Raw genomic sequence first — 12,046 nt, 5'->3', positions numbered from 1 at the left:
AATCTCCTCAGCCTAAAAAGTTTAACACAGAGTGGGTGATGCCAGAGCTTACTGGGAGCTGAGGCAAGGAATCTAAAGGAAGGTTGAAGACCCCAGAGAGCCCAAGCTAGAAAGGGCTTGCTAATTCTCAGCACTCAGTGTACCCAGTTAGTGCAGTGTACTGAAGCTCCCTGAAGCTTTCTCCCTTGGGGCTAAAAGGAACCTTTGAGCTGTCAAATGAGAGTAGCAGAGAGGAGTGACTCAGAAGCGAAAAAGAGTTGATATAATCCTAGAACTGAAGGTGCTCAAACACTACAAGACAGGGATCCTTGTTGAACCTCAGCACTGCCAGCAGGCTACTCAGGAGACCAGGAGCCCTGTGGGTTTGGGGAAAGTTAAAGGAATATTGATAATAGGCAATGTATTCAAAATATAATTAAGGTGCTTCTATTATCTCATTTTCTCTGTCCAGGTATCCAAGACACCTTCTCTACAATCTGCTCTTGCCTGCTGTGGCTGACCATATCCATCATGCCCAGGGGACAAAAGAGCAAGGCCCGGGCTCGTGAGAAACGCCGCCAGACTAAAACGGAGTCCCAAGGGCTTGAGGGTACTCAGACCAAGGCAACAGAGAAAAGAGAGTCGCCCTCGTCCTCTGCTCGTGCTTCTGGAGATGCTATGGCAAGTACCGCTGCCGATGTATTTTCCAAGTTGTTTCAAGGAATGCCTCATGCCACTACTTTCAGTATCTGCATTGCCTGCAAAAAGTCTGATAAAAGTGCCAAGAGCCGGCAGAAGAAAAATATGAGCTCCTCTAGGTCCCAACACTCCAGTAAGAGCCCACAGAAAGATCTTATAACAAGGAAGACAGGGATGCTGATTGCGTACATGCTCAACAAGTACAAACAGAAAGAGCCCCTGTTGAGAGAAGAAATGCTGAATGTTGTCAACAAAAGCTTCAAGGAACAGTTCCCTGAGATCCTCAAGAAAGCTTCCAACCGCATGGATCTGGTTTTTGGACTAGAGTTGAAAGAAGTTCCGCCCAGTGGTCAATCCTATGAGCTTGTCAGCAAGCTAGATTTTGAGGATGATGGAAGTAGGAGCAGTGAGCTGGGTCTTCCCAACAGGGGCATTCTGATCCCTCTCCTAAGTGTGATCTACTTAAATGGCTACTGTGCCCCAGAGAAGGAGGTCTGGCACTTCCTGAGTATGCTAGGAGTCCATGATGGAGTCCCACATCTCATCTTCGGGAATATCAGAAAGCTCATCACTGAAGATCTAGTACAGGAAAAATACCTGGAATACCATCAGGTTCCTAGCAGTGATCCTCCATCCTATGAGTTCCTGTGGGGGCCAAGAGCCTATTCTGAAACCAACAAGATGAAGGTGATGGACTTTTTGGCCAACATCAATAAAACTGGCTCCTCTACCTACCCATTCAGTTATGAAGAAGCTTTGAAGAAAGAAGACAGAGCCCAGGCTGAAGGGGCAGCCCAGAGAAGCACTACATGCAAGACCAAGAGACGTTCTAAAACCAAGTCGAGCTTTGCTACCTGCTAGTGAGATCTAAGGTAGTCTCCACTACATCACTGAAAGAGCCTACTAATCTTTATTATTGTGATGCTCAAATTAGTTATTAGTAAAGCTGTTTAGTGTTTTTTATCATAGTGCTCACTTGAAGTCAGAAGTTAAATAGAAAAATACCTAAGATCATTTATTTTAGAAAAATAAACAGATCATACCTTCCTTGTTGCTTACCAAGTTGAGGGTTGAAAGTTAGATTTGATGTGAAATGTGATTTGAAATTCCATAGTTAACTTTGGTGATGTACCATAAGGCAATATGGAATTACAATTTAAATGTGCCTGAGAGTAGGAGAGAAAAGAAGACATAGAAAAAATAATAGACTTTCAGTTCATGTTTCTTCTCCACACTTTCTTTTTTCAAGCAAGTAAGAGATGCATATTAAAGATGTATAAGAAACTAAATCACAGTAAATTGGATTTCTTGCTTAAGGTTTTTGTATTTTACTGAAACATTTAATTGACCATCTATTCTTGAGGAGTCTTGCTGGAGGTGTTTATAAAAATAAGACCCAAAACCTGCCCATACAATGATAGATTTTGGAAGAACTTCTTATTATGGAAATGTGGTCTACTTTCTAAAGGAAGAAACAGAGAAAAATGTATACTTGAATAGAAAACAGGGTTTCTTTTTTCATTTTTTATTGCTCTGTGACAGAATGTTTTTGTGTTTGGGGCCCCCAGAGCTATATATTTTATGGCATCTATGAGGGTAAACATGAATAGAAATAATTCCAGGTGTATACTGCTAATGAAACAGCTCAAAATGTTCACATTAGTGAGTACCATCCTTTAATAAGTACATGGAAGACAAGTGAGACACAAAAGCCACACATTCAACATGAATCTTACTGGTCCTAAAAAAAATGGACTCTTGATGGGGGATGTCCTTCTACATATATTTTTCTCTTATCAGTTGATGAGTAAAACACTGTTTGGCCAGTAGAGGCAGGAAGATGGGTGTAGGAGATGAGGAGAATGCTGGGAAGAGAGGCAGAGAGGCACCGTGAGGAGACAGCGTGTAACCAAAAAGGAGTAACAGGCCCAGGCATTCTCCGGTAAGCCAAGTCCATGTGGAAATACATAAATTAATAGAAATGGGTTAATAATTAAGAGAGAGAGAGCCAATAAGAAGCCCAAGCCATTGGCCAACAGTTGTATAATTAACATAGCATCTGTGTGCATATTTGGGACTAATCAGCTGCGGAGCCAAGCTGGAAAAGAAACTCTAGCAACAGACTCTATTAAATTCACTTCTTCTAGCCGGGTGTTGGTGGCGCACACCTTTAATCCCAGCACTTGGGAGGCAGAGGTAGGCGGATCTCTGTGAGTTCGAGGCCAGCGTGGTCTACAAAGTGAGTTCCGGGACAGCCTCCAAAGCCACAGAGAAACCCTGTCTCGAAAAACCAAAAAAAATTTTTTTCACTTCTTCTTAGTGGAAAGTTTGAGCATTACAGAATATCCATGTCCCCAAGTTTGCAGAAATAGTAAATACCAGAGTTCATACTTGGCCCCTGATCTAGAGCCTATGCTACTTAACTTATAAGCTGAAAACCCAAACTGAAGCTCTTATTTAAGTACTCCAACACACATTTTGATTAATGTAGAGAAGGAATTTGTGCTCACATTATGGGATTAGAATCCATAGCTAAAGCAAGAAAAGAGTGCCACAAAATGGAGAGCCTGCAAGATGGCTCAGCACCTTCCACCATGACTGACAACCTAGGTTTGATCACTAGGATCCATGTGGTGGAAGGAGACCAGATACCCACAAATTGTCTTCTGACCTCCATAAACATGCCATCCCATGTGCCTCCTCCCCCCTCCAAATAATGTGTTTTAATAGATAATAAATAATGAAATCAATTAAGGAAAGAAAAATGATTATTTAATGACAGTGTGATTATTTACATTTGAAATGTTATATAACTTCAAGTGATTAAGTACTTCAGGTCAGGATGGGGAGTACGTTATCATAGAGCAATTGCCTAGCTGACATGTAACCTTGTTTCATTCAACTCCCACTATGGACATCTTACTTACTCTATAAAGTAAGTGTCTTGTGGCAGATGTTAATGTAGTTCTACCTATGAAAAGAATGATCACTTTAATATGTTTTTGTTAAGTATCCTGGATATGCTGACCAACTCACATCACTGCTGGCACAAGAACCTATTCTCAGGAGGGTATATCAGGCTGAACTCACTCTAGACTTAAAAACATTTGACATTTGCTAGAATTATTCAATCTCAGAGACAAAGTCAAAAGATACTGAGATACAAACACACCTATAGAAGAATTGTATGTAATGGAGAGAACTATTCCACCTATTTTCTGACAGAGTGCCAAACATAATTGCCAGTCTGATGAATCTTGGTTTGCATATTCTTTTAAGGTTTAAAAGTCCCCAGGGCTTTGGGGACACCATGCTGATGTGAGGTGAGACAGGAAGGCTAGGCTTTGATAGAAATTAACTATTGAACTGCTGTGGCAGTGACACAAGACCCAAGGAAGCAGAACTGTTGAAATATGAACTTAAGGGAAAGCAGATAATAAAAGTAACTTCAAAAAATGTCACCTCTGTACCCCTAGAAGGAAAGTTATAGGATTGTCATGTTGAATTTCTCCCTTCTTTGTGGGTGAGGTGGTCTCAAGTGTAGGATCTCCTTGGATTGATGAACTTAGGCTCCCCATAGAAGATATGGGATATACTATGCAGAACAGGAGTCAACACAGTAATACAAAGCATGAATGAAGGGAATGAGACATGGTTAAGGTGATAGCTCTTTCCAAGGGATCACAGAGACAAGTGTGCTATCTCATATTAACAGAGGTCAGGTTTCCAGACTGTGTTAGCAACCTGTCAACTCCTTACATGTAACAGGACAACACAGACTCCTATCAGTTCCCACTCTAGGTGAACGGGGTAGTGCAAGGATTGATTCTAGGATTGCGTCCCACAGCAACTGAGGTGGGAATATTGGTATCGCCAATGGTTCGGACTGACACACATTTGTTACTACCATCATAAGGCTCCAATCTGTGTGTCATAGTTTTCATTCTAGTGATATTATTGACAATTGTGTAACCAGAAAATGTCCACTTCCCTTCCTTCTACTGGATCTCAGAGAGCCACAGGCCTCATATACAGGACATATCTTATACTTCAGTTTGAGAGGAACACAGAAGGAAAGACTACTCAACTAGTAAATTGTTTGTGGCACACAAGTGAGCCCCAGAGTTCAACCCTAGCATGTGTATTAAAGAAGCTAAGTGTGTCAACATGCTCTTGAAATAACAGTGCTTGGGTACAGGAAACCAAAGGTCTCCTGAGGCCTTCTGACAAGCCATTTAGTTAAATTGGTGAGGTCAAGGTTCAGTGAGAGACCCTGTGGCAAAACATAAGCTGGGAAGCAATTGGAGAAAACATCCCACATAGACTTCTGCCCTCCATGTGCATTAACACAAATGCAGCAACACAAAACAGCCTCCCATTCTGTCAAAAGACAAATGAAGTAATCTGGGTGGGGACTGAGATGCCCATTTATCTTTGATTACAGATGATAGAAATGTCGTACCCTGCTTTTCATCACCACACTGAAATTATTCAGGTAAGGCTTCCTCTGTTTCCTTTATATAATATCTAAGGTAAGAAAGAAAAATCAATGCATAACATTAGAAACTGTAGCCAAGTGACAATATAAGAGATCCAGTATACCAGTCACTGTACTAAGTACTGTCCTTTCCTTGTACACCTAGACCATTTAAGAAGAGAGAGCTCACCAAAGCCATTTCGACACAGTAGGCAAGTGACAGAGCTGGGACATCACTCAAGGATAAGATAATCCAAAGCCACAATTATTTTAGTTCTAGACTGTGACTTACTTGATGTCCTCAATTATTTTTTCTTATCATAACAAGAAAATGCTCTCTCTTATCTCAAAATATTGGATGCAAGATCAAGAGAAATATGATCACCAAGGATTTCATACTATAGGCCAGTCTACCTTAGAACAACTCACTGTGTAACCATGGCTAGCCTCTAATTCTTAGTGATATTCAAGCCTTTCATTCCCGAATTTGAGGTTGGAGCTATGAACCGGAACAAAACTCCTGATTAACTGTGAATTGTGAAGAAGCCAAACAAGAAGACATTTATTGGTCACAAGATTATATATGTCTGTGATCCTACATAGTTTCAAGGGATCAAGTTTTAAAAACCTAAATCTGGCTCAATCATCTAGTTTTTTTTAATTAACATTTGAGAGGAAACCTGCTAAGTCAGGCTAGCTGACTGAAAATGTAATTATATGATATTTTTCTTTCAATTTTATTCTGTCCATTTTCTATTTTCCTTTCTTCTTTTTTCCTTTGGTGTTATGGTGCAGACAGCATGCTACTTCATAGGTAAGTCCTATGTAGATAGAACTCAGGCAGTCAAGGCCTGGCTTGAACTCCCTATCCTCCAAGCCCTTATAAGCTACTTTGCCCATCTTATTTTGGGAGATTTTGGTTTTTACATTTATTCATTGGGGGAGGGGCACATGTATGGGGGTGAAAGGACAGCCTGCAGGAGTCAGTTCTCTTCTTTTACCATGTGGGTTTAGAGGATCAACTCAGGTCATCAGGTTTAGCAGCAAGCACCAGTACCTGCTAAACCATGTCATTGGCCACTATTATTCTATCAACAAACTGAGAATTCATAGAAATCTACTTATGGTTGTTTGAATAAAAATGCCATCCCCCCATAAGCCCATAGGGAGTGGCATTATTAGGAGGTGTGGCCTAGTTGAAGAAAGTGTGTTACTAGGGGGCAGGCTTTGAGATTTCACAAGCTTCAGTCAGGCCCAGTGTCTCTTTCTCTTCCTGCTGCCTGTTTATCTGGATATAAAACTCTTTGCTCCCTCTCCAGCACCATGTCTGCTTGAATGCCACCATACTTCCTGAAGTGATGACAATGGACTAAACCTCTGAAATACAAGCTAGCCCTAGTTAAATGTTTTCCTTTTTAAAAGCTGCTGTTTTCATGATATCTCTTCACAGCAACAGAAGCCCTAAGACACCACTCATAATCAAAAAAGGAAAGATAATTATGTAAATAAGATGCATTTTGTGAATTTAAGGTATAAGTTACTATGTTTTTGTATATGTATGAATGACCAAATGATTTCTGTAAGTAAACGGTTTAAGATACGCATTATCTCAAAATTTTAAGGTAGTTTTTTGTGATAAGAATACGTAAAGTCTATTCTATTAGGAACATCCAATATACAGAGCAATAACATAAACTAATAGAGTGAACTTGAGCCTTGAAAGTTATGAAGAATGGCTCTATAAATTTAAAGAAAAGAGAACCATGTTTATTCATCAGAACACAACCACTGAAAGGAGTAGCACCACAAAAACAAACCTCATCATGTTTCTGGGTATGTGAGGGCTGAGAAAAATGGTTGTTGTGTTAACAGTCTTCTCCAAGGTTGAAAAATTTCATTGTTCAGAGAAGTTTTTAAACCAGAATGTAAACAACTCCCAGAGTAAGCAATAAAAGCCAAGAGTCCGTCTCAGAATAGCAGGGCCAAGCTGCAAAGACTAAGACCAGGCAGCCACCAGTAAGAAGCAGAAACCATCTGAGTTGCCTAGACTAGACCTACTGATACACCTGGGAAAGATACTCTTCAACTTGTTGATCTGCCTTCCATTATCACATTGCACTGAGAAGGTTTTATATGAGGTCTATTAGATGAGAGTACCTAATTTCCTTTATATCCGGTCTAAGGTGAAAGGAGAAATCACTGATTAGAAACTGATGGCATCAGATAGCTGAAGAGAGAAATCTGAAATATGCTAGTCACTGTGATGAGTACTATATTTCCTCACATTTCTTCTACCAGTTGTGGAGGACAAGGCTTATCAAAATCATCCCATAGAGTTGGAATCAGAAGCTCAGAGAGTTTCTCAACTTACAGTTAACCAGTCTGATTAGAAGATCAGCTAGGTCTACTTCCATAGTGTAAGATAATCTAAAGGCACAACATTCCATTTTGTCCAATATGAATCTTATGTCTCAAGTAACTTTTTCTCAGTATTGGGAATATATCATAATCAATAAAAACTCTTTCCTTAAACTTCTGCATGTAATTAGAGTAAAACCAAGAGCATCAAAATCAATGTGAGGGTTTTGTATTTGTTTGTCAATGAGACAGGATTTTATAATGTAGCTCAGGTTCCCTGCAACTTCTATGTAGTCAAGACTAGCCTCGGAGATTGGCAATTCTTATTTCTGAATAAAGGATTACAGGTGTAATACAAACCTCCTGGTCAACAGAAGTATACAGAAAGGTAAAAAGAGTACATTTAGTTGTAATAAGATATATATATATGATGACAAAATCAAAATGTATTTGAATAAACCATTTTTAAGAAAATAAACACTTCAAAAGGAACCTGATGAGTCAAGCCAGCAAAAGACAGCACATTTCATCATGAGGTTTGTTTTCTCCTTATTTAGTTCTCTTATTTTTTTCCTGCTCCCCACTCTGGTCCTCTATTCCTCTTGCATGTTCAGGTCTAGATAAGGCAGCACTTGAATAAACGTGACTAATCTTACTGGCATGGGCTACACTGAACATAATATTTTGTGTTCTTTAATTTGGGGTGTGTGTTGTTTTATAGCCTACCCTCTAATTTCATACCCTTGTTTTGTGATGTCCATTTCCATATCAATTCCTTTCCCCTCGACAGATGTCTGCTCTGGAACATCAGGAGAGAAGAATCTGCTCACAATTGCAGATGAAGCAATGTTTTCTAAGAAGCACTTACGATGCAGGAGAAAAATTCTATACTCCATTGCTAAATAATAAAAATATACACTGACCTCAAACAGATGATCATTATTCAAATCTATTTATCACGTAAATAATGCTGCCAAACAGTAGGTTCCTGCTATGTATCCTTTCTTGTACCAATTAAGATCTTTAGTGTGCAGAAGCTGACCTAAATACAGCAAGAGCGTCCTCACATAGTATAGATATTCAGATGGGAATCCTGAATGGGGATTTTGGAGTAACACCCATAGTTCTGTTTGCTAGAATTCAGATTACACTGTGTGAGAAACATGGACTCTTCATAAGTGCACTAAAGACTTGGTGTAGCAAAAGTGGGAGTATTTATGTTCTGACCTTGAAAGGGTGAGTGTGTTACTCTTCTATTGATGTGAAGACATACCATGACCAAGGCAACTCCTATAAAAGAAAGCATATAACAAGGGCTTGCTTACAGCTTCAGAAAATGAGTCCATTGTCATCATAGCAGGAAGCAGACAGACTTGGTACCAGAGGAGTCGCTGAGAACTTTACATCCTGTTCCACAAGAAGCAGACAGAGAAGAGGTGACGGAAGGGAGGGAGAGACACTGTGTCTCTCAAAAGCATTGACCTTTGAACCTCACATCAAGCAACACATCTTCTCCAACAAGGCCACACCTCCAAGTCAACCCTGAAATCATTCACAAACTGGAGACTACACATTCAGATATATGAGCATGTGGGACCCATCATCATTCAAACCACTCAGTGAGCATCAATCTAAAATGACAAATGCACTTCTTGTTAAGCACAGAGAATAGACTGATGGCCCTGACACATACCCCTTCTCATTTTCCTCATTGGACATAAGGACAGTTTAGTTTTACATCATCATCTAGGTCTTATATTTCCCTCTAATGCTTTCGTTTTTCTTTGTATCAATTAAAACCATCTCTACATTTTACAAACTACCTATTTTTAAGTTTATTAGAAACATGACCTTGTCATGTCTGCTGACCATCAGTTAAACATTGCAGTTATTAGTTTTCTACTCTAAACCTTTAGTATGGGTGGGAGAGAGTTACCTGCATTTGGACTTCAAAAAGCTCAAGGAACCTTTGAAAATGGACCTTTAAAAATTAGATCCATATCTTAGGCCTCTCACTGGCTCCAGATGCCGCTACCTTAATGTGTTCTATAGAAAATTACTTGGAACATTTGAATGAAAAAAGAAGCCAATATGAGTGGGTAACATGCTAAAGAGGAGAGGGTAAATACCATTTGTGTTTCTTGAGAGAGGAGGAAGTTACCATCTTAACTATAACAGAGGAAATAAAATAAAAAAAATAGAACTCACCTGACAGCTCAGCTGCAAAAAGCTCTTGATCGACAAGACTGATTGTCTGAGTTCAACCCCTGGATGCTACAGTGGAAGGAGAGTCCCTAATCCCAAAAGTGGTGCTGGAGAAGTAGCTGAAAGTTCTATATCCAGATTGGCAGGCAGCAGGAAGAGGGAGACACCGCACCTGACATGAGCATTTGAAACCCCAAAGCCCATCCCGTGTCACATTTCCTCCAGCAAAGCCACATCAATCCCCAACAGGGTCACACTTTGTAGTAGTATCACTCCCTAATGACCAAGCATTTCAATACAAGAACCTATAGGCGCCATTCCAATTCAAACCACCACACGCACTGTGGTGCAGAGCCATGAAAACACACACACGCACACATGCACAGAGGGAGACGGAAAGGGAGAGGTGATAGTAGGGACAGAAAAGTGACTTGGCCTGCCTATGAGGCTCTTCTATCATCTTTATATCAGATCTAGGGGACTGCAAAATACAGCCACTAAAAATTTCTAGTCTATGCCAGTTACTGTGCCAATTACTTTGTTTGATTACACACCTTCCACAGATTGTAGAGTATAACTCACCAAAATCACTTCATAGATTTGGAATCTGAAGTTCAGAGAGTTTAATAACTTGACACAGTTTGCAGTTGGTTAAGAGAGTGCAGTCAGATATCATCTATATTTTGAAACAATCTAATGCCTCAATTTTTCTACTATTCTCATCCAGAGACTTACCAAATCCTCCTTAATTCAAGTTTTGTTTTCACTTTTGTTTATGTGTAATAATAGATAAGACTTGCATACTAAAAATACTGCATATACTACATGGTGCTAGCAATAAAACCACCAAAATTTGTGTTCCAGAATATTATTTGTTTTTTTTTTACAATGGACATTAAACTATAGCCCAGACTGCCCTGTAATTTACCTTGTAGCTGAGACCAGTCTCAGAGTCTTGGCAACTTGAGTGAAGAAATTACAGTTGTGAACCAAATATGGCTAACCTGAGGACAAAAAAAAGGAAACAAAAAAGAACACACACATACACAAACACACACACACACCAAAAACTTTAGGGGATTTAAAAAAATCTGACTAAGACATCCTTTTCATTTTATAATTAATATCTGAAATGAAACCTACTAAACCAGGCTGGAGTAAACTAAAGATATAAACAAGGATTCTTCTAGATCCTACTTATTTTCTCCTCTACCAATTCTTCCCAGACCCTCCTTACTTCCTAAACCACTCAAATCCACACTCTTTCCTTGTCCCTCTAATTAGAAAACAAACAGGCTTCTAATAATAAAATAAAATCAAACAAACCAGTGTGGGACAAAACAAATGGGAGGAAATAGAAACTGAAGAAATAGCATGAGAAACACATACAAATACTGAGACACACATTAATTGGTGCTTTTGTCTAAACAGAGTGTCACTCTTTAGATAGTTTTTTGAGATTATAATAAAATTACACCATTTCCTGCTTCCTTTTCTCCTTCAATACCCTCCCATACCCCTCTCCTTGCTCTCTTTCTAATCCATGACCTCCTATTCCATTAATCGTTATGTACACATATGTGTACACACACACACACACACACACACACACACACGTGCGCACTTTTCACTGCTGACCACTGGGTATTGGATAACAATTAGTGTGTTCTTCCCTGAAGACAACTGTTCCCATTCTCAGTATTCTTCAGTTGCTTATAATTCTTTTTTTAGGATTGAGACCTCATGGGCTTTTTCTTTTCTACTTTGGCATATCTATTAGTGTCATTCTTGGTCAGTTTATATTTAGGCAAACATGTTGTTGAAACTTTATGTGTGTAGCTTCTGACTTTGCTAGGAGACAATCTCGTAGCAAAATCCCTGTTCCTTTGGTTCTTATAATATTTCTTTCCCCCTCTTCCACAATTATCCCTGAACCTTAGGTTTAGGACTTATGTTGTAGATGTCCATTGGGACTGGGCTCTATACCTCTGTATTTTGATTGGTTGTGGTTTTCTATAATGGTCTTCTGTTGCAAAGAGAAGTTTCCTTGATGTTGGGTAAGGACTACACTTACATGTGGGTACAAGGTAACTATTTAGAAGGTAGTTAGTGAGTGTAGTAGTTTGGTAGAATAGTAGATGTAATATGTTCTTATGCTGGTCAATTTTATGTCAACTTGACACAAAGCTAGAGTTATCTGAAAGGAAGGAACCTGGATGGAGAGAATGAAGATTTGGCTAGAAAGTTGTGAGCAAGCGAGAGCTGTCCCTATTACCTATCTGTCATATGGTTACATGGGTGGGAGAGAGATTCCCTCCCAGCAACATC

The 12,046-nt window shown here is 39.5% G+C and overlaps 1 protein-coding gene across 1 annotated transcript; it reads left to right on the top strand.

Annotated features, from left to right (window-relative positions):
- Window positions 1–510: 510 nt before the first annotated feature.
- Window positions 511–1,539, top strand: LOC101831875 (melanoma-associated antigen B4-like). Its single transcript, XM_040743955.1, has one exon. The coding sequence runs from the start codon at window positions 511–513 to the stop codon at window positions 1,537–1,539; it is 1,029 nt and encodes a 342-aa protein (XP_040599889.1).
- Window positions 1,540–12,046: the final 10,507 nt, after the last annotated feature.

Source organism: Mesocricetus auratus, unplaced genomic scaffold (assembly GCF_017639785.1).
Source record: "Mesocricetus auratus isolate SY011 unplaced genomic scaffold, BCM_Maur_2.0 Super-Scaffold_100003, whole genome shotgun sequence".
Lineage (NCBI taxonomy): Eukaryota > Metazoa > Chordata > Mammalia > Rodentia > Cricetidae > Mesocricetus > Mesocricetus auratus.
The sequence above is the reverse complement of the archived record's forward strand: the minus strand, read 5'-3'. Positions and strand labels throughout refer to the sequence as shown.